Raw genomic sequence first — 23,472 nt, 5'->3', positions numbered from 1 at the left:
TTACTTAGTTCATCAGAACCCAGATGTGATAACCTTGTAGACACACTGTAAAACCTGTCTGCAAGCTTTAAGAGGAGTTGCTAAAGTCATTGGTGAGCTATAGGGATCTTACAAGTAATATAATTATAATGAGTAAATATTCCATATAAATTAATGGGGACAAATGTTATTTTTACTATTGATTTTAGTTGTGACAGTTTGCTAGGAAAGCATCCAGAGAAATGGATGGTTAAAAAAAAACAAAACAAGCAAACCCCACAGTTCACCTGCCACCCACAAGTTCAGACAGACCCTAATTTAACTTTAGCCTCAACTCCACCAGTTCATCTTGGTTCTTAGATGTCTGCTAGAAACTATTTGGTCGATATGCTTACAAAATCTTCGCTTAGGGCAAAATGGCTGTGCTGAACTCAATTTGGCAACATCCCATTTCACTGTCAAGTGCTCATTCCCAGATCCCAATACTAGGCACATAGGCAGACCCTGCACCTGCAGGGACCAATTTGTAGACCCACCCAGAGGGCCCTAGTTGATGCGGCGATATTTGCCTTACAAACAAGAGTTATAGATGGCTCTTTTTAAAATAATTGGGGGGGGTCCACTCCAGCTTTAGCTTCTGTTGAAGAGGGGGGGGGGGAGAAGAACCTCAACTTTGAGGCCAAATGTGCCATGAGAATAGCTAGTGCTGAAGAGCTTTCCATGGACCAGACGTCTCTGGGCCAACCCTGCCACTACAACGGGCCTGAGTAGGCCGCTAGGTGGGGCCCAAGAGCGAGAAGCGGGTTCCACGCCCTCCTCGTGTGACCTTGTGCGAGACACTCCGCTGCTCCGCGCCCGGCCAGCAGGGCTCCGCTCAGCCCCTTCGCTGCAGGAGCTGGCGGGCCGGGGGCCGCTGCCTGGGGCTACGGAGCAGTAAAGGCTCCGCGCGGCGGCGAAGGCAGGGGCGCGCTGCCCTGCAGGGTGCAGCAAGGCTGGGGCTCGCCGTGCCAGCCGCCCCGCTGGTGGCTTCTTCCGCCCTCCCCCGGCTGGGACCCCGCCCCTGTGCAGGGGCTTTGCGCGGCGGCTCCTCCTCCTCCTCTCGCCGGCTCCGTCCCGCGTGTGCAGCCCGGAGCCTCCGCCTGGGCCCCCCGCGCCGCCTGCCCATGTTCAGCCGCCGGCTCCTCCCCAGCTCGCTGCGCCGCTACGAGCGGGGGGGATGCCGCCGCCTGCTCGCTGCAGCGGGGCGGGCCCGTCTGCTGGGCGGCAGCGGGGCGTCCTGCTGCGCAGCGCCCGGGCCTGGGCAGCGCCGGCCGCGGCTGGGGGCCGCAGTTCCCCGCGGGCAGCCCTGGCGCTGGGCAAGTAAGTGGCGCCCTGGGCGGGGGGGCCCGGCCGAGCCGCCCGGAGCTGGGCCCAGCTGCAGCCCGGCCGGCGCGGGGGAGGCGGGTCGGCTCGGGAGCGAAAGCTCCGCGTTTGGACCGTGGGTTCACGTGCTCCCTGCGCCTCCCCTGGGCGTTCCTCCTGCTCCCCTCGCGGAGGAAGCGCTGCAGGGCTGGCTGCGCGCGGGGCATAGGCTTTTATAGACCCACCGGCACAGCATTCCTCTCCACTGCCCGGCCCAAGCTGGGGGCTAGGGTGGGCGGCTGGGTCGCCTGATATTTAGGGCTTTGTCTTATATAGGCCCCTGTTATCTCTCACCTCCCCAACACCCTAGATTTTTCACACTTGCTCTCTGGAGGGCCCAGTTACAGCACTACTCTCTTCAGGCCTGGAAGTTGGCCCCAGGAAATAGGTAGTTAGTTATCAGTGTGTCATTGTGTTTGTTGTAGGGCAACCGGAGAGCAAGACTACAAGGCTTCGTCTAGACTGGCATGATTTTCCAGTAATGCTTTTAACGGAAAAGTTTTCCGTTAAAAGCATTTTAGGAAAAGAGCGTCTAGATTGGCACGGACGCTTTTCCACAAAAGCACTTTTTGCAGAAAAGCCTCCGTGCCAATCTAGACGCACTTTTCCGCAAAAAAGCTCTGATTGCCATTTTCGCGATCGGGGCTTTTTTGCGGAAAACAAATCTGAGCTGTCTACACTGGCCCTTTTGCGCAAAAGTTTTGCGCAAAAGGACATTTGCCTGCACTGGAGTGCATAGTATTTCCGCAAGAAGCACTGATTTCTTACAGTAGGAAGTCAGTACTTTTGCGGAAATTCAAGCAGCCAGTGTAGGCAGCTGGCTAGTTTTTCCGGAAAAGCGGCTGATTTTCTGGAAAAACTGGCCAGTCTAGACACAGCCCAAGAGTTTTTTTTCTAAAAAAGTGGCCTTTTTTTGTAAATCTTCACCTGCGTCTAGACTTCCGTCGCAGTGTTTCAGAATCAAATAAAAAGAATGCGGTGTTTTTTTCGACAGCATTAAACCTCATTTTATGAGGAAGAATGCTTTTCTTCTAAAGAGCTCTTTTGAAAAAAAGCATTCTTGAACGTAAATAGGGCTTTTTCAAAAGAGAGGGTCCAGGTTGCCTGGATGCTTCCTTTCAAAAAAGCAGATTGCGTTTTTGAAAGTCTTATGGCTGTCTAGATGATCTCTTCCAGTGCTACCTACGCCTAATGTGAAAAATCAGGGGACATTACACACCTGCGTGAGAGATCAGAATGTCTGGGTCAACCTGGTTTGTTTCTGCAATTTATTGGAGCTTTGTTATTTTTTCCTGAAGTATTAGGCCAGAATGCCATATCTAGGTGCCTAAAGCTGGACTCTTAAAGAAATGACCTGAATTTTGCAGTTGTGACTGCTTGGCTCCTTTGAAAAGTAGGCTGCTTTTATTTAGGTGCCTAATTGTAAATAGTGTCCCTGATCCTGCAGTTGACTGCTTGGGAGCTGTGTAGTGACTCCTGTTAAGGCAAATGGATGGATGCTATGCAGTCAGTGGCTTTATGTATACCTAGTTAACAGCTAACTAAGGCAATGGAATGGACACACTGCTCATTTGAAGTTTTGGCTGAGCCGATCAGTCATTTATAATCCATGCAGTATGAAACACATTAAGACCTCCCCACAAATACTCACTTTTTCAGATTCAAACAAATTGCTGAAGTTAGTGTGGTTGCTTTGCACAAAGTTAAGCATGTGAACATTTGTTAGGCCTTATTCTTATACAGGGAGGTTTAGCAAATAGATCCCTGGAAGAATTCAGAATGTAATACCCTATTCTGCCACTGGTCTGCTGAGTGACCTTGGACAAGTCACTCCATTTCCCCATCTGTAAAATGGCATAATGTTGCTGACCTCCTAGGTAAAGCACTGAGATCTACTGTTGAAAAGCACTATATAAGTTAGCTGGTATTATTCATTGCCACATTACACAATTGATTCATTCACTGAACAAATGTAGGCCCCAGTATCCACAGTGAATTTCATGCAGGTAGACTTGTACAGCTGCACAGAGCTCAATGTAGGACTAAAGTATTGTTCTTTATCGCAACCACTTTGGGCTTTTAAAAGGATACTCCAATTTAATCTAATTTTTTTTTACCTATTATTTTCACAAGTGAAACAAGATTACTACAAGGAGGGAGGGCAGGAACTGTGTTTACTTTGCAGCCTTGATGGCACTTTAAGTGTAGTCAGTTTTACTATTGCCTTTGTTTTGTCAGTTTGGATCTTTTACACCACATTCCTTATGACAGTTTTCCACCTACTGTTCAAGAGAAGAAAAAGTATGCATTTATCAAAAGACTGTGTGCGGATAATAGAAAATTGTAACTGCTGTGTATCTTTCTTTAGATGAACTGGTTCGACATTCAGCCACAGAGGCCTCTCAAGCCACCTTAGCCAGTGTAGCCCCTGTGTTTGCAGTGGTAAGTGTATCGAAAAGCTTCAACAAAGGACAATTTTTCCAAGATCATCAGCATGTGTTTTTCTCAAACTATGATTGGACAGAGCTGGTCATTCGCCATTATGTGTTGCTAATACAAGGATATTATTACATGTCTGTTTTAAAAATCCTATTTTGAGGGAAAGCTATGTTTATGTGAATATATTTGCAACAGGAGCATTATAATAGACTAACAAAGTACCAAGATGTTTTTCTTCAGATGAGAAGTCTCAAGGGTAGCGGTATTATTCTGCAACTTAAAAAAAAAAACCCTTTAAAAAAAAAAGAGTGGTCTTCTAGCACCTTAGATACTAACAAAAGATATAGATAGCATCATGAGCTTTTGTGGGCACAACCCATTTCTTCAGATGACAAATATGGAGCAAGAGGCACAAATATAAAGCAGAAAAAGAGGGGAAACAGGAAGGAGGAAAAAAACCGGCCAATTAAGATGTGTCCATGTTAAACTGAGGCTAATAGGGTGGGCTGTAAGTGTCTGATACTTAGCTTTTGATGTAATTTGGGTGTTGAATATAACGGCCCATCTAAGAGATGTCTTTGTTCAGTCCTTGGCTAAATGTGTCAAATTTGCATATGAAGGCCAGTTCCACAGTTTCTCTCTCTAGTTGGTTCCTGAAATTTTGTAAGAGAATGGCCACTTTTAGATCTATTAGTAAGTGTCCAGGCAAGTTGAAATGTTCTCCAACAGGTTTCTGTGTGGGCCCATTTTAAATATCTGATTTGTGTCCATTAATCCTTTGTTGTAGAGATTGTCCAGTTTGGCCAATATGCATGGCAGAGGGGCATTGCTGGCACTTGATGATGTAGATCATATTAGAAGTTGTGTAGTTGTATGAGTCTCTGATGTGGTGGCTTATGTGGTTAGATCCTGTGATGATGTTGCTTGTGTAGATGTGTGGACAGAGTTGGTAATGGACTTTATTGCAGGGGTAGGTTCCTGGGTGAGTATGTGTGATGCATAGTTGCTAGAAAGAAGTTGTTTTGGGTTTGGGGGTTGTCTGTAAGCGAGGATTGGCCTGTCTCCCAAGCAGTGAGCAGAGTGAGTTGTCTTGTGCACCAATATTGAGGTCATGTGCACTTGTTCGGATGTGTGCCACTGTGGCACCCAAGTTAACAACAAATATATATATTTTGTAAAATGTTATGGAACAAAGAATGCTAAAACAAGGGATAATTAAGAAGGTGCATGACTTTAAATGTTTATTTAATATGAATTCAAATAAAAAGAAAATTAATACTGCAACATTTTTAGTAGCCAACCTCCTCTGTTTATAGCCCTCTCCCAAACCCTCCACCAGCTAGATTTAGAGAAGATGATCTTCCTTGCAGTCTTATGATTCTATGATCACTGTCAGAATTCTAAACACCAAAAAGATGTTGGAGGGTTTACTAGCAATATCAGAAGTAGGAGATCCAGCAGAAAGACTGACCTACAGCATCTCTCAGCTTTTTTTAGGATACCAACGCATGACCACAGCGCATCAGTGCAGGAATGCTGAAAGAGTGAACGATTTATCTAAGCCCCCTTTGTGCCGTCTGAATTTTCCACCTTGATAGAAGCAAATCCAGCTGCTGTTGTATTTTAGATTAGCCTCAAGACTACTCTAAGTCTGCACAATCATAGGAGGCCAAGAATAAGCACAGTGCAGCACTGCTCTACTTTTCCTCCAAAATGCCCCTACCGTGGGAGCTTTATGTGGGGGGATGACACCACAGAGCCATTTCATTGCCTCTAAGGAAGATAGGGCATCCCCGACCTACATTGGGGATAAGACCCAGATAGAGAAGTGAGATTAGGGATGTAAGCAACTAATCAACTGGTTGACTATCCAATAAAGCAAAAGTTTGTCAGATAGTCGACGCACTAGTTGACTAGTCACTCCCTCCCCTGACTTGCTCTTTCTATCCTCCTGGAAAGTAGCTATTAGAGTGAGCCAAATACATCGTTATGAACTTAATTGGTCTATGTCTGAAAAATATTTTTATAGGTGCTGCTTTCTAGATACCATGTGTAGCATCCACATATTCAAATGACTTGAAATATGTTGTTTTAAGGCATTAATTATTACTTGAGTATTAGAGAGACAAGGTCTAGCATAACTTGCCCCTCCTTAATAAGTGGACTGATTCACCCCCACTAGAATTCAAAAGAAATATAAGCAATTTCACGTAACCCCTTTCCAGTATGTTATAGCAGTTTTTTAAAACAAAATACCTACTTCTGTTGTTTTTTTCTTTCTCCTCTCCCCTTTAGATTAAATTTGACAAGGAAGGAAACATTACCTCTTTTGGTAGGTAGAGTTTTCATTTGTTTTCCTGTTTGCTCTCCTGTGTAATATGTCTAAGTGGAAATTTATTTTAGACAGTGTGTTCAATTCAAGAAGCTTTTATTAGTTTAGTTATCTTTAGATGGTGCAGCATTTTCCGTGGTTTTGCTCATCTATTCTACACAAGTTCTTTTCCTGAATTCACCACAATTTTATCTGAGCACCTTCCAGTAATGCATTAATCAACATGAGTACCATCTGTCACATGTGGTGCCGTTTAGTTTTCATCGATTTCCTCTTTGTCCAAGTTGACCACTTGCTTCTTAGCATATGTTTTGCCACAAAGATAGCCTTTCTCAACTCAGCTTTCCTAATGGGTTCTAACATAAAGATTCTGTCTTTGCTTGCTATTGTGATTATTTTTAGACTTTTTTATTAATAAACAAAGGGAGTTCTCTTTCCATCTGAGTTATGACTATTTTGCTATGTTAGAATTATATTGGGTGATCAAGAGGGGATGCACAAAAGAGTTACTTTCTTCCTGGAACTGCAAAACAAAGTGATCCATAATTGTATCATTTACCCAGATAAGATTTTTCTTTTTAAATGTCTTGGTAGAAAAAAAGAAAACAGAATTGTACCAGGAACTGGGACTTCAAGCTCGAGATCTACGATTTCAGCATCTAATGAGCATTGCAACTAGAAACAACAGGATTATCATTAGAATGGAGGTAAAGTGATATTTGTATTGTTGTTAACTTCCATGGGGCTTAAATCTTTAAATGTCAATAGATGTTAGAATACACTTGAACTATGTCTTAGTTGCCAATACAGTCATGTTCTAGTGAGGTCCAGGGTTTTTTTTTTATATTGGCTATCTATAGGGTGATTGTATTTCCCAATGCTGAATATGGGGCATCTTGTAAATTACTTGTATTCAAAAGGAAGTTCAGTGGCATTCAGTCAGAACTATGCAGTAAGAATGTTCAAATCGACATCAAGTTGACCTTAACCCCCTTTAAAAAGAAATATTGGTAGTTTGGATTCTTTTTATTTACCTCCTTATCTTTAGGGCTTTAGAGTTCACACGGGAAGAGGTAACGCGCACACACTTCCATATATCTTTCACAACTACCATGTTCCTCTTTGCTCAGTGCTTTCTGCCCTCCACGCCTCACCGGGTTCCCAGGATGGACCCACCTCTCCTGGTACTTGGCACTGCATCTTCCTGAGGCAATATGTGGAGGGCATGCAGGTCACATGCCTCCCTCCCCAGATTTCTGTCAGGATGTGGCTAGCAGCAGCCTCTGCGTTGTGTGGGAGGGAAGAGACGAGAGCTGCTTCCAGCCATGAGGAGTGACGGTGAAGGGATGACCTGGCCTGTGTCTTTGCAGAGCTCATCCCTCCCCAGTCTCCTGTGGCTGGAAGCAGCTCGTCCCTTCCTATTTACAGTGTCAGACAGCAGCTAACCCTGCTTGGCTGGTGCTGGCCACCAGCATAACTCAGCCACCTCCTGTCCCCTGGCTACAGCAAAGGCAGAAAGGAGTTGAGCCCTAAGGCTGCCTTGTGTACTAGGCCCAGGGAACAAGATTGCAGGGGCTTCCATGAACCCAGCCAGAGATGGGTGGCTCATCAGGGAAGGATACCTAAGGTACAGAGCAGCCTCGTGCTCCCTGAGGGTAGGACCCAGTGTGGAGGAGATGGGTGAAGAGGGTTCTAAGCCCCTGCACAAGGGGCTGCTGTGGAACTCAAGGGCCATTAACAAGCTGGAAATGGTTCCCCTCATCCTGCCACCCCAGAGCTTAGTTGAGGGGCAGCGAGGCTTCTCAGGGACAGGACTATGTGCAGGGCTTAGCTCTTGACCAGCGCCCCAGACCAGAGGGTTTGGGGTTTCCTGGGGCACTGGTTCAGCCAGAGGCAGTGGGGGAAGGAAGGCGCTTGCTGGCCAGGCTGTTGGTGAGCTGAATGCTTCCACCAGGGGCTGTTCTTTACACAGCACAGGGAATGGGATGTGCCCCACTGGGGGTGGGGCGGATATGGCAGAGCAGTGAAGCTGGGAGGGGTGAAAGGCAAAGCACAGAGAGTCAGTGAGAGGGGGAGCATGCAAAGGGTCGGTTGGTGGGCAACATGTAACCGGCGCCACCTGGCATCTGCCCACACTCACCAGCCACCACAGCTCACAAGGAGTGCTGGTTGGAAATGAGACTAGGGGGAGAAGGCCAAGGCCCACCCTGTTGGCCTAGATCTGGTTCACAGTGGGGGCTGCTGTGACCGGGCAGGCGGAGCAGCTGGCCCAAAGTGCTGCAGCTTTGCCCCGCCACCAGCCTTGCACACCCACCCCCATTGTCAGTCTCTGGACTCCACACCCCCCCTCAATTCACTGCTGGGAGGTAGGTGGCTGGCATATAGGAATCTGGCAAGCAACAGTGGTGCTGATGGGGAGGAGACAGAAAATATGGAACATTTTGCTTATTTTTAAGAAAAAGTCAGGATATCTGCAGGAGGGTTTAAATACAGGACTGTTCCTTTAAAAATGGGACATCTCCCAGCCCTGGGGAAGCTATCTATCACCTTGCATATAAAATTAATCATATGACCTTATAGCTAACCCAGACAATGAATATCTAGCAAGCAACTACCAACGGTCGGTTTCTAGCGGAGTGCCCCAAGGTTCGGTTCTAGGACCAGTTTTGTTCAATATCTATTAATGACCTGGATGAGGGGATGGATTGCACCCTCAGCAAGTTTGCGGATGACACTAAGCTGGGGGGAGAGAGAGATATGCTTGAGGGCAGAGATAGGGTCCAGAGTGACGACAGACAAATTGAAGGATTGGGCCACAAGAAATCTGATGAGGTTCAACAAGGACAAGTGCGGAGTCCTGCACTTGGGTCAGAAGATTCCCAAGCATTGTTACAGGCTGGGGACCAACCAGCTAATTAGTAGTTTTGCAGAAAAGGACCTGGGGGTTACAGTGGATGAGAAGCTGGATATGAGTCAACAGTGTGCCCTTGTAGCCAAGAAGGCTAATGGCATATTAGGTTGCATGAAGAGGAGCATTGCCAGCAGATCCAGAGATGTCATTATTCCCCTTTATTCGGCTCTGGTGGGGCCACATCTGGAGTATTGTGTCCAGTTCTGGGCCCCCCCACTACAAAAAAGGATGTGGATGCATTGGAGAGGGTCCAGCAGAGGGCAACCAAAATGATTAGGGGGCTGGAGCATATGACCTATGAGGAGAGGCTGAGGGACTTGGGTCAGTTTAGTCTGCAGAAGCAAAGAGTGAGGGGGGATTTGATAGCAGCCTTCAACTTCCTGAAGGGAGGTTCCAAAGAGGATGGAGAGAGGCTGTTCTCAGTAGTGACAGATGGCAGAACAAGGAGCAATGGTCTCAAGTTGAGGTGGGAGAGGTCCAGGTTGGATAGTAGGAAAAACTATTTCACTAGGAGGGTAGTGAAGCACTGGAATGGGTTACCTAGGGAAGTAGTGGAGTCTCCATCCCTAGAAGTGTTTAAGTCTCGGCTTGACAAAGCCCTGGCCGGGTTGATTTAGTTGGGATTGGTCCTGCCTGGAGCAGGGGGCTGGACTTGATGACCTTCTGAGATCTCTTCCAGCTCTATGGTTCTATGATTCTAACTGACCCAGAAGCACTTAATGTTGCACTTAATGTTAACAATAGCCTTGTCTTTTGCAAAATGGCCGTCTCTATTCAAGAAGGCCAAAACTTTTCCCTTGGTTGGCACAATGAGAATTTTTAGAGACATAGGGTGAGGTCATAAATTCGGAGAATCTTTTTTTCTTTCTGTCTCTGCAGTAACACCAGAGGCCACCTGGAGTTAACTAAAGGAAATGTTTCTGATGTTGTCTGTCAGATCCATATACTTTGGGGAGAGGGGAGAGACAATGGAAGATAGGCACTTCTGTACTCTGGACAAGTGTGGCATAAAAATGTAAATAAATAAAAACAAAGCGTATAAGAGCCACTTTAAACCATAATATTGCTAGTGCAGCATTGCACCACTTCTGCACCTCAGACCTTTGCGTGTTAGCAGATTAGAATGCAGTCAGCGCGAAACTCTTTAGATTTCCTACCTGTGATTTGATGGCAGGTGGTTTTATTGCAAACAGAACTCTGAAAGGCACTAAGTGTCAATGAGAAATTTAGAAACCTTCATAAAGTATTAGCTGGCTGCCTAACTGCATTTTCTCTTTCAGTTTTTGAAGGCTGTGGTAACACCGGAATTTCTTCTGATACTAGATTATCGCAATGTAAATATGGAGCACTGGCTGTTCCAAGAATTAGCATCTCAGCTGGCTGGAGAAGGTCAGCTCGTTACCTATTCCTTGCCTTTTGAATTTAGAGCCATAGAAGCAATACTGCAATACTGGGTGAGTTACTTTAGCTACTTTTGAAAATGTTGTTTCATGGAAATGACAGTACACTTTTCTGTTCTGGAACTGTTTAGTTACGTTTTTAGGAATATTTTAGGTTTGCTTTGGTCTTGGGTTTCTTTTGTGTGGTTGTTTCTTTGAGTTATGGGGGATTTGGAAAAATATTTAACAGTAAGGAGAATTAACATTGAAAGAACTTAACCAAGGGACATGGATTCTTCATCGCTTGGAGTTTTTAAATCAAGATTGACAGATACATGCTGAGACATAAAACTGACAGTTTGCTGCTGAAATTACTGGGAGTGGTTCTCTGACTTGAGTTTGCAGTAGGTCAAACTAGATCAGAGTTTCTCAAATGCAGCCACCAGGGACTTTTCTTGTGACTACAGATTCCCAGGCAGTGGCTGGGTGGGGAGGCAAAGCAGTGGCCCATCCCCCAGGGTCATCCGCAGCCATTGGGACCTGCCCCACTGTGGGTCCATGAAAGCTGGAAAAGCAGATAGCCAGTGAGTTGCCGAACATAGCAGAGTGCTGTGGGGCTCAGGCTTCAACCCTAGGGTGGCAAGCAGCTGCCTCCAATCATGGGACTTTGGGTTTTAGCCCTGGATGCTCACCACACAGCATTGGGTGCAGGTCCTGGGCCCCATCATCATCTCTGGCCCCCACTGCCTCCCTACCCACCTCCATATCCAGGATTAATTTGTCCCCTGGTTTGCCAGGGCTTAGTAAGTCTGCTGTGAAAATTGATACTTGTGTGTTAATATCATTTTTTTACTGGTTCTCAACTAGCTGCTAGTCTGCTATGAAAAATGAAATGAACAAATATCCAAATATCACTTTTTGCAGCATCAGACTTACCAGTTAGCAAGCCTTAAAAAAAATCCCAAAGAAACAACGATAAGACAAGAAATGTGCCAGGCACCTTGTGTTTCTCTTCTGCAAAGGGAATAAAGAATAGAGACAAGTGTACATTGGTTTTTTTTTATTGACTCTAAAAATAGCCCTGTCTAAATAAAGTACAAAGATTTTTGACATGTATATGTGCATATTGAAATGCTTTTCCTAAAGTTAATTATTTTAGAAAAATGTATCAGAGCAGCCACCAACCATAGCTAGTGGCTGTACTCTGAGGCCACCAAAAATTGTTGAAAGAACCTGAACTAGATGACCGTAATAGTCTTTATTGGCCTTAAATGTCTATGAATGTTAATGGAACTATGATGCCCTTAGAGTTGGCTACATTTTAGACATATTAATTTCATATTGAATTTATTAGGTACAGTTAGCATTATGTATTTAATTTTATGTAGTTATTTTGTTCAGAAACTATTGCAATCCAGATAAACTTTATCTTGTCAGTGCTAGCTGTATTCCTGATATCTTCTGTGTATTGAAAAAGTAGATTGTATTCTGTGTTCAGTGAGAGGAGTCACTTGCCCAAACGGTTCTAAAAGGATTATTTTAATTCTTATGAAGGATCATGTTATTATCTAGATCAGCAATCTGCAAGGGAGACTTAACATTTTGCAACCTCAGATCATTGACACGCTGGAAGATCTAGTTGACCCCAAGCTATTGTCTGTGGATAGAAGTAAACTACACATTTTGCTACAAAATGGCAAGAGGTAAATAAGAGTAAGCGATGGAGAGTATAGCTGAACTTCAGAAAATTGTGTACAATATAAATTTCCTAGAAAACTTTACTTTTGAGTTGTGCATCTTATTTCTAATTGTAAGTTCAAATGTATGAGCTCTAGTTGGGGAAAAAAGAAATCCCACTTTGTGCTGATAGAATGGTAGTCTACCTTTATAAAACTGTGTATAATGCAAAAAAAAAAATCTCCAGGCAATTTAATATGTTCATTGTAATGTAAAGTCAGGAGCTCCAAACATTCTTCAAACCACTCGAGTACACATGAACTTATTCGGCTCATGCTATGTGTCAGTACAACAGACAATACAGTTGTCTGCATCAAATTATTTCAGTCTCCGAGTGCCCATGAAACCTTGAAATATGTCCAGAATAAATGCTTGTCAATGAAGGTTTTGCCGAGTTGGTCCCAGAACGGTGGCTAAATGCAAATTGCTAAGAAACTTTTTCCCAGTGACTCATTCTGGCGAGAAAATATTACCTCTTTGCAGTAATGCAAATTGGATTGCCTGGTTGTTTATGCCTGCTTGTTTTTTCTTTAGTTTGTCAGAATTAGAAACAGATTTTAAAGTTTTCAAAGAAACAATCCTGGAAATCTTGGATGAAGAGGAATTAATAGAAGAGCTCTGTTTAACTAAATGGACGGATCCACAAGTATTGTAAGTCAAGTTGGGTAATCTAGGGTTTGTGTGTGTGTGCGCCCCTTATCCAAGGAAAACCTGAATACCAGATTACATTGCTTCTTTTCCCTCCCATCCCCCAGAAAAAAGACTTATCCAGTGTTTTTAAACCATAATGCTTTATTTCTTTTGAAAAGGTTCTGTATATTTCTTTTGAAAAGGTACTGTATCCCATCATCGCAGTATGGGCATAATATTAGCAGCACTACTGAGATTAGGGTGGAAGCATCAAAGGTGCTACTTCATCCACTGTTTGATTTAGCTGGACAGTCTTGGTGAACATGAGATGGAAGGGGGAAGGAAAAGACAATCATCAGCGAATGGGGAAACAGAAGGAGAAATGGAGATGTCCGTTTACAGTTCAGCCAAAACTTTTCAGATATGTTTTTAGAGAGGAAGAAACCAATATTTCACAAATGAAATAAACCACACTTAAAGTGTCTGAGGTGGTTCCGTTTCCTTGTCTCCCTATAAAAAGCTGTCGACTATCTCTGCGGCTTACTTTGCCTAATAGCAGAGCAGTAGCCCATGGCAGTAGCCCATGGCAGTAGCACTGAGCATATTTTCATAGTAGATAAATGACTATGGTATAACATCCCAGGAGAAGAGCTGAACATGTGAGGAATAACCATAGCATATCCCTCTTGTGTGCTGATACAATATCATGTGCACATCAGTGATGCTGGCCACTTTAACAACAATGAAAATAATCAACCATGTGTTCCATCTTGATGACAAGCTGCTGTCCTGACCCTTCCTTCGAAATCCAGGGCTGACTGACTGGCATATCTGACTTAAAGCTGAGAGCAAACTGGCTTCTTGCCCCCATGTAAATACAGCAGAATTCCGATAATCCAGCACCTTTGGGACCCAGGGAGTACCGGATTATGGGATATGCCGGAGTATCAGGAGGTACTCCAGCCGGGGGGCTGTGACAGGTCGGGAGGAGGGATTGGGGGGGGGGAATGGCGTGGCGTGGGGCCAACCCGGCAGCACCCCAACCCAGCAGCCATGGGACCAATCTGAGTGGCACTGCAGGACCAACCCGCCCGCACCCAAGCTGCTCTGCCCCACGGCTTCCCCAAGTCCGCCGCTGCTGAAACTGACCTGCGGCGAACTTGGGGAAGGGCAGGCAGAGCAGCTGGGGTGCTGCCAGGTTGGTCCCGCAGCACCGCCCCTCACCCCCCTGTTCGGTGCCCAGCAGCACCCCAGCTGCTCTGCTTTTCAGCTTCTCCAAGTCTGCCGCTCATCAGTTTCAGCAGTGGCAGTGGAGGACTTGGAGAAGCAGCACAGAGCGGAGCAGCTGGGGTGCTGCCGGGATGCGCTGCGGGACCAACCCAGCAGCACCCCATCTGCTCTGCTCCGCGCCGCTTCCCCAAGTCCGCAGCTGGTCAGTTTCAGCAGCGGCAGCGGCAAACTTGAGGAAGCGGTGCAGAGCAGCTCCAATTGTCCAGTTGGCCGGAGCACTTCCAGGTTCCATTTGGTGCTGGACTATTGGGAGTGCCAGACCACTGGATGCCGGACAATTGGAGTTTTACTGTACTGTCAAATGACAGTTACATCCCACATTTCATGGCAAGTTAGCATTGCTTTACAGCACCAAGCGTGTGGTATAATTCCCTGCCTGGCTGCAAATCTAAGTAGACCATCATTATCCAAACTACGGTTTGAAGTGTGAGGGGACATGATGTGTGAAGTCAAGAAGTGTACCTGAGAAGGCATGGGGGGAGCCAGTCATGAGGGGTGCTTTCACACACTGACCCCAGCATTGGTGCTTGTAGACAGCTTTGTTAATTGTATCTTCATGTGGAGATGCAGCCAAATGTCACTGATTTGTATGAAAGGAGGAGCCTTTCATGGAGAGGTGGTGGAAGGAAGTAGAGATAAATTGCATGAAAAGCAAAGATGTTGGAAAGCTACTTTTTAAATCTTTTGGGTCTATTGTTCAGTCGTCTTTTTCTGTAGCTATAGAGGAATGTAAAGGCATTGACCCTCAAGCCAGCTAGCACTGACAACTTATAAGACCTCCCACCTATGCCCCATAATATACAACTGAAATCTCTAGGTTTGGAAGGTTCTGAAGAGGATAGCCTGCTTCAAAGGGACCCTCTCTTCAGAATAGAGACTAGGGTCCTTTTATCCCACCCCTTCTAGTGGGTCTAATTACCTCAGCTGCATGAGTCTGGAGATGAGTTTATGAGAGAGCAGTTTCAGAGAGATTTATTTAAATTGCTCCTTGATAAGGTAAGCAAGTTCAACAGTATCCACAGGAGCCATTGGAGGATATCCATTAGAGATGTAAAATCCCATTTAATTGGTTAACTGGTTAAACGTGAAGTTTCCTGCCCACCTGGAGTAGCCTCTGCCTGTGATGTGCACAGGCCGCTGCAGACGGGGTTTTCTGGACACCCAGAGCAGCCTCTGTCTGTGGCGGACCCCATGAGGCTGGAGCAGCCCCCCTGCCCACAACAGCAGGGAAGCTGCTCCAGCCTCCACCAGGTAACCAGAACCCGTAAGCTTAATTTTAATGGGTGATGCTTACTGGTTAACATCCCTAGTATCCAGTCCCTCCTTGCAAATAATGCTGTTAAGGTCATGCCACTGTGTGAAAAGAGGGATGAGAGTTAATTCCAAGTTCTCCTTGATATCTTAAAAATACGAGAGGGCCATTATAACACTCAAGCCCTCACTGTTTGCCTAGTCAAAAGAAAGCTCTAAAAAATAACTCTAGAAACTATAGGCCTGTGTTCTAGAGAAGGTGAATGGCTAGGTGCTCAGGGCCTTGTGGATGCTACCAGGTACCTGTGATTCATCCGCAGTAGGACTGAGAATGCTTTGGTTACTGTCACTGTGCAGGTAAAAACACATGTAAGTGCCAAATAGATTTCAATATTTATGCAACATAGATCTCAACAGAGGGGAGTGTTGCAACATCACTGTCAAGTTCCACCACTTGAGGGCATCAGAAAATTAACCATTCCCCTTTAAAACAGCAGTGTGATGCAGGAAACTAGTATTTATACATTGCGGCTACGTCTAGACTGGCCACATAAGATGGAATAGGCATGCAAAGCAGGCAAGTCAGAATAGGGAAATCTGCGGGGGATTTAAATATCCCCCGCGGATTTAAATAAACATGTCCGCCGCTTTTTTTCCGGCTTGGGGAAAAGCCGGAAAAGATCTTCTAGACTGGCGCGATCCTCCAGAATAAAGCGCTTGCAAGTAGGAATAAGAGATCCTCCGGAAAAGGGCTTTATTCCGGAGGGTTGCGCCAGTCTAGACGCTCTTTTCCAGCTTTTCCCCAAGCCGGAAAAAAAGCGGCAGACATGTTTATTTAAATCCCGCAGGGGATATTTAAATCCCCCGCGGATTTCCCTATTCTGACTTGCCTGCTTTGCATGCCTATTCCGTCTCATGTGGCCAGTCTAGACGTAGCCTTCCTGTGTGTGTTTATAGCAAGGCAAAAGTTACCTATGATACTGACCAAAGTAATTGCCTTTCTCTGCCATTCAGCTAATAGGAATTGGAAAAGCACATACATTCTTTTCCATAACACTGTTTGTAACAGCAGAATTTCCTCTTGTGCCTAACTGGATTTTGCAGCATTGTTTTCAGACAGGACTTGTAGAGAGTTTTTTCCTCCTCATTTCATTCTGGGCCCATGTTTCAAACGATGCAAACAAGTTGTTAAGTGCATTGCTGGCACCTAACTAGAAAATACACATTGTTGCTCACAGTGAGAAGAGCATGTCTGGAATTGACCATGCAGAGGAAATGGAGCTGCTGCTGGAGAATTATTACCGACAAGCTGAAGATCTTGCTAATGAAGCCCGTGAGCTCAGAGTATTGATTGATGATTCCGAAAGTATCATCTTCATCAACCTGGACAGGTTACTTATCCTCATGACATTTACTATTTTTTATATTGTCAGAAACTTTACAGAAATTAGTGCTGTTTCACCCTTTTCAGAATTAGACTGAGCGCAGACATCTCCTATGTGAGTTCTGATATTCATGGACTCATACACTTGGAAGTTGCTCCTGCTTCCCTGTTGAATGTACTGGATTGATACACAACACCTTAATAACTTTACTAAAATATTGAAATGCCTCTTGATTAGTCATCTCTCTGTCTGTCTGTATCTATATAAAATTCCTGCAGGGCAATAGAGTGACATCATCACGTCACTCTACATCCCACCTCCGCCCTCAGCTGTGCACAGCAGCCTCCTCCTTCACCCTTCCTCCGTGCTCTGGGGATGTGGGGTATGGGAGCCACACCCCCAGCCCGCTCTCACACACGCTTCACCGAGATCCCACACCCCCCAGCCCTCTATCTCATACACCCCCCAAGCCGAGACCCTGTACCCCGAGCCCTCTCACTCATCACCCTACTGAGACCTCATACACCCAGTCCCCTCACACATCCCCTCCACCGAGACCCTGTACTCTCAAGCCCTCTCACTAACTCCTTCCACCAAGATCCGGCACCTCCAGGCTGCTCCTGCCTGCTCCCCGCTGGCGAGACACCTACCCCCAGGCTGCTCCTGCCCCTTGCCCCCCTGGCCAAACACCTACCTCCAGAGAGGGGGGTTGGTGAGCCTAGTGAGCTGGGGGCACAGCCCCCTACTTGCTCTTTAATATCATTGGGAACAAAAACTAGGAGACTTTTATTCCCTGTGGTTCTGGGGATGTAATAGTTAAAGGAAATACCCAGATGTTCATGGGGAAAATATAACTTATTTATGAAGAATTGCTATGTAATACAGCAAAACTGAAACTTGAATGGATTTTTAAATGGAGGCTGCATTTAAGTGTTCATGTCATGCCTTCAAGAGCATGCCCTCAGTTTTTCTGGATCACATTTTCTAGCCAATAAATGTTGCATCCGCACGAAGTATGATGGTAGAATAATCAGCTTACCTTGCATCAAGTATTTAGCTTTATTAAGATTAAACTATTGTAGATAAAAGGTTTTCTGTATTTAAAAATAACAGTCTTAGCATCTTGAAGTGTCTAAGCCACCATTGAAAAGCAGAGTATGATATTCTCTCCTCCTCCTTAAATGGAGAGTTACCTCTAGAAGCATTCAGGGTGGACACTCCATAAGGAGGCCAGCAAGAATTGAGAAGTGTGTGGATGTGGAATGCACCAAAGTATACTCTGGTTTCCAGTCCTTAGCGTTTTCTCACTCTCTACTATATTTGCAAAGTAACAAAAAATATTTTTTAAATAATTATTTATAAATTTCTATAGTTAAAGGTAAGAAAACATGTAAGTTTCCATAAACTTTTATGGTTACTTTACAACATATACTTATAACAGGAGTGACAGATGTCATAAATCCTGCTAATTGCAAAGCAGAATCTGCTCCCTGAGAGGTGCACTGCTGCACCTCTCTTTGGAGGAAAAAATGCCTGATACACTTGCTTTTGTTTCTGTGTTGCCTAATACTGGTGAGAGTCAACTGTTCTGGTGTCGTGCGTGCTGCATAAGACTTTACTAATAGACAGCAAGTGAACAGCTGTACTCACCTCCTAAATATTTCTCCCCTCTTCAGCCACCGTAATGTGATGATGAGACTAAACTTACAGCTGACTATGGGTACTTTTTCTCTCTCTCTCTTTGGACTGATTGGAGTAGCCTTTGGTATGAACTTGGAATCCTCCTTTGAAGAGGTGAGAACCAATGCTGCTTTAACTACTAACCTACAATACAGGTATCAATGTACCTGACTTACCCCAGGTTTTCTGTGAAGTCTAATACTAATACTTTTCACTGGTAAGACTCCATATTTATAGTGGTTTATAGTGAGAGAATTAGGCCCACCGAGTCCAGTTTTAGTGCAATGACTTTCGTTTGTGAATTATTTCCTGGCTTGTTCAGTTATGCTACTGCTGCAGGACATCTTTTTGGATGACCAGGAAAAGTTAGTACTCCAGAAGGAAAAGAAAGGACAGGACTGTACTTGTGTTTAATGGCTGACATAGGTATGGTGATGTTCAGCCATTCATACTTCTGAAAGGTTATTGAATTTGTATTAGAATCTTTGCCATATACAAAGGTGTAAATGGGTTAAAGAATTTTCTAGATTTCATGGTGGAGCCATGACTTCATTGTAAATTAAATAATTACGTTTAGAGTGACCGCCATCAAAAAAAACTGAGGCGGAAATCTCTAAATTCTTGGTAAAAACAAGAGCTAACTTTAAAAGGAAGAATGCATGGGCTGGGGTGGTAGTGGTCACTTTGCCTTGCAGTAACTCTTTAAGTTAGAGTGTGGTGTTGATGGACTTCAGAGAGTCTCAGCCATCCTTCTCCGGCCAAAGAAATTCACTACACTGTGTAGCCTATGCAAGGAATGAAAGGTTCAATTAGAGGTGTGGGAGGGAATCCACTGAGGACCCTTCCTCCACAGAAAGAGCTGGGTGATTAATGGCTATTTGTTTCCATTGCTAGGACCACAGAGCATTTTGGCTGGTGACAGGAATTATGTTTTTGGGAAGTGGACTTATCTGGCGACGTTTGCTTTCATTCCTTGGACGGCATCTAGAACCTTCACTACCTCCCCATGTACGTATGGCTGGCTAAAGAGGTCTACTGTGTTCCACGTGCACCGGACCACTGCTACTTCCTGTTTTTGGTGTATGCTACAGAATTTGTAATGGATGTGATCAAGGGTGGTTGGCTGGGACATGACTTCCACTTTTATGGAAGTAATTGGTTATAATCACGCCAACAAATTGGGAGGGTGGTCTTCCCTTAGGCAGGCTTGGCAGAGGGATCTCAGGACGGCAAAGGAAAGTTGTGTGATCTAAGAAAGACTGCTTAAAGAATTTTCTGCTGCCAGACGTGCTCTGGCATGCAATCCCTTGAAAGCTGTCCTCAGTGCAACGGGAGCTGCTCCCATGTACCATGGCCATAAGCATCCTTTCTCTGTTTCCAAGGTGCTCAGCCTGACTGCTGTTCCACTCCCCCCACCTGACCCGCCATTCACTTCTCCCTACCCTCAACACCTGCAGGTGGCTTGGTGTTGGAGAGAGGGAGCTATAAACAAACAAGTCCAGGATAGAAAAGATCATGGCGGGGGGAGGGGAGGAGAATAAGAACAAAAGACTAAAGCTCAAAGAAGAAGAGAGGTTGGCAGTTGTACAGGTGCCTGGGGAATAGTCTGACCCTTCAGATACTTGCTGCTGTTCCTCAGATGCACTCCAGAATCTATTTTTAAAGCAGAGGTAAGGAACCTAAGGCCCAGGGGCCAGATGCGGCCTCTGGCTTGCCTGAATCTGGCCCAGGAGGCTCAGGGCTCCCCCATTCCCCAGCACTGGGGAGCCTGTGCTAGCACTGCAGCCCTGATGTTGGGCTGGAGCACACACAATCTACTAGCCTAGGCCCACTAGACTCTGGTGTATGAAGAGAATGTGGGGAGTGTCTTTCTCCTTCTCGGTCAGGTTATGTCAGTGAGGGTTTGGTTGGGGGGGGGGGGGTCTTTGTTTTGCTCCTGGCTGATTTTTATGTGGTCAGTGGCCCCCAACCCAAAAAAAGTTTCCCACCCCTGGTAAAGCTTGATAAGACTTCAAAGGAGGCTCACTGAGAACTGGCAGGCATTTGTATACTCCATGACATTATTTTTTAAATTAATCTTTGGCTATTGTGTGACTTGCCTAGGTACCCACATTACTGAAAAAAACTCATCCAACAGCTGGAAGAATTGAAATAAAAAATGACTTTAAAACAGAAGCTTTTGGTTCAAGCAGAAGTACGCTGACAAATCGATAGAAGAGGAGATTGCATCTGGCCTTTTTTGTTACTTGGTGAACTGCACACTTGTTTTTCTATAGTAAATATTAAGAATTTTTAAATTCCTAGAATGTCAATGTATATTTTATGCACAAGTATTTGTTTAGAGTTGATATTTTAATGGCACAAAAGGCAGTATATACGGAGAGAAGATTTATGTCGGTTCCTTATTTTCATGTGTTACACTAGAGGACTTCACTGGACGACTACACAGCTTGCAATTTCAGGCTCTTACCGATTGGATTTTCCATCCAAGGACTGCTCAGGCCCAGCCTTCATTAGTTATTGACAAGATTTCAGCCTAGGGCAGTCGTGCCAGAGATGGTGTGTTTGTTTTAAATGTCTATATTTGTCCTCAGAAGGAACTGATTTTTGAACATCAGGTTATTCATTCAAGAGCAGAGAGATGGAAATAAGAGCCAAGCTTCCGGCTTTTTGTTTTAATGTAGGGTCGGGGTTCCCTTCCCCCCCTTTTTTTAGTTTGTCAGAGTTCCATTAATAGGATACCAGAAGCAGGAATCAAACTCCTATTTCTTGGAGAATATGATCACTAAGTCCGCACAGACAAAACAACAGATATATAAAACTGCTTCATTTCTGTTGCATGAAATATTAACAAGTTTTGAATGTCCAGTGCTCACCTTTTCAGACTTTTTCTGAAATTATTAACTTTTTCCCTGACCTGATGTGTTCCCATTCATCTCTTGACATAAAAGACACAGATCATGACACATACTGCAGCAGTCTTGCAGCTGGTTTTATTAGGGTCAAGTTTCGGGATGAAATCTATCAGCACCTCAGAGGAATGGAGGTAGTAGCAAAATTAAAAAAGTAAGGGGTACAAAGATCAGGTTTGACTATCGAAAAAGTGTTGATTTGTTTTCTAGGGTGGTGGAAGAGAGTTAAATACCTGCTATTTGTCTGTCCAAAGGACTTAATTACCCCACTGTGCAAACTGTCTGTAAACCCGTCTAGATTAGAATGAGAACTCTTACACCTGTGCCAAGTACAGTAAGGTAGCTCTTTAGCTAGCAACTTAAACATTGTGTAAACTATTACCCAGATGCCAGGCTGAAAAGTTCATTACTGTAGCAACAAAACTATAATTAAGTACTTAGGTGAATAGAAAATGGAAATCAAAGAGTTTAGAACTTGTTATACCTCTGCAAGCCTGCTGTCTTTTCAAAGTAAAATCTTGTGTGGTTTCTAGTGTTAATTATCAACTAACAGATTTAACTTTGTGCACCCTCATGCTTTCACAGGGTAGCATCTTACAGGATAATGCACTGTTCTGTCTGTATATTCTACTTTATAAAAAGGTAGTAGGGGACTGGATGGCAGCTGAAATCCCGGGTGGCTAAGTAATTACTATCTACTGCTTGTTGAGTGACCTTTAGGAAGTGGTTTGGTCTTGATCCAGCTCCTAATGAGGGAAGTGTTCACAAAATACAAACAAACACCCATGAAGTTGAGGACTAATGAGGGCATACTCAGAAAGGGCAATGAGTGAAGGTGCATGGATACTGATCTTCTGAGTCAGGAAATGATTGCTTCAGGTTTTGAAATACATTGGCAGGGCCATTGGAAAAGCTTGCATTGTTGCTTCCCACGCTGTATTTTTCTCTGCAGCTGCAGGGCATTGTTTAGACTCCTTTCACCTGTATTTCAATGAGTTAAAATAAGACCTCTAGTTCTTTTACAGGGCTGCATCTATGTCATGGGAGTTACTTAAGTCCAGAAAACCATTGGAAGTTTCATACCTAGCTCATTCTGTGAAATGTAGGTGTGGTAACAATTCTGACCTCAGGAGTGAGAAACTGAAGCCTATGATGGTTGAAAAGGGTTTAAGTGGAATTGTCACTGAACCAGATCTGTAAACCTCACTCTCAGCTGATAGACTCCTTAAGTGTAGTTGATCAATCTGCACTTCATTTGTAATACTCAGGACTCTCAAAATGCCAGCTGGTTTTATCTTCACATGTGGCAAATTGACTGCTTTGGTTTTGCTGACTTAACAGAAAAAGAAATTGGTTCAGCATGGATAAGTGTCAGTTGTTTTCTTTACAATACAGTTTGCCAAAAGAAAGCTGAATATTTTCTAGCGTTGAGGGTGAAAACCCTAAATAAAGACATGCCCAGCTTGTTAGTCTGCCTCCTAAAATCATTTGGGCTCGCCTGCACCTGACTGCTTTGATCAGGCTTGTTGAGACTGGGATGAGCTTTCAAAAGGGGGCACAGACAGTATGGTTCAGGATGAAAGGTGAAAAGAGCAAGAGTCAAGAAGGAGTAAGTGAAAATATTGGCCCTGGGGAGAAGGGAAGTGCACTGTGTTCACACCATGCTCCCTAATGCTTTTTAGTCCTCTCACTACTCCTTGACTTCTATCACTTATCCAGAGAGCATTTTTACAGGCAGTTGGGGAGGAAGAGTAATAACCCTAAAGTGTGGGTGTCATTTTTGTTCCTTATTTTATTCAAACAAATTCCAAACCGCTCCTAGGTGTAATATTCAATACAACATGCTTTCTTCCTACTTTTTTTACACAGAGCCTTTGTTCAAATACCTTCTCCTCCTCACCCTTCTACCCTATCTTTTCATTTATGCTGTCCAGATACTGGGTTCTTGCTAGCGTTGATTTTTATGATATTGTTTACAGAGGTTAAAATGATTATGTCCAGTATGGATGCCATGGTAAATTATGCTGTTTTAAAAACAGCATACATCTAAAATTCAGATCTTAATCTTCTGTTTTAAAGCCAGAATTATGAAGAGCTGGAAGAGTCTTTAAAACTGCTTCCTAAAAGTAGGAAAGATCTTGATTTA

At 44.4% G+C, this 23,472-nt stretch overlaps 1 protein-coding gene across 1 annotated transcript; it reads left to right on the top strand.

Annotated features, from left to right (window-relative positions):
* Positions 1-820: 820 nt before the first annotated feature.
* Positions 821-22,795, top strand: MRS2 (magnesium transporter MRS2). Its single transcript, XM_075921150.2, has 11 exons — positions 821-1,338; positions 3,749-3,822; positions 6,115-6,151; positions 6,746-6,858; positions 10,343-10,516; positions 12,014-12,144; positions 12,713-12,829; positions 16,588-16,740; positions 18,411-18,528; positions 19,309-19,422; positions 20,518-22,795. The coding sequence occupies exons 1-11, from the start codon at positions 1,143-1,145 to the stop codon at positions 20,626-20,628; spliced, it is 1,338 nt and encodes a 445-aa protein (XP_075777265.2). The 5' UTR covers positions 821-1,142; the 3' UTR covers positions 20,629-22,795.
* The last annotated feature ends 677 nt before the right edge of the window (positions 22,796-23,472 follow it).

The sequence above is a fragment of the Pelodiscus sinensis genome, chromosome 2 (genome assembly GCF_052426305.1).
Source record: "Pelodiscus sinensis isolate ZL-2025 chromosome 2, ASM5242630v1, whole genome shotgun sequence".
Taxonomy (NCBI): Eukaryota; Metazoa; Chordata; order Testudines; family Trionychidae; genus Pelodiscus; species Pelodiscus sinensis.
Note: the sequence above shows the minus strand (reverse complement) of the source record. Positions and strands in the feature narration are given on the sequence as shown.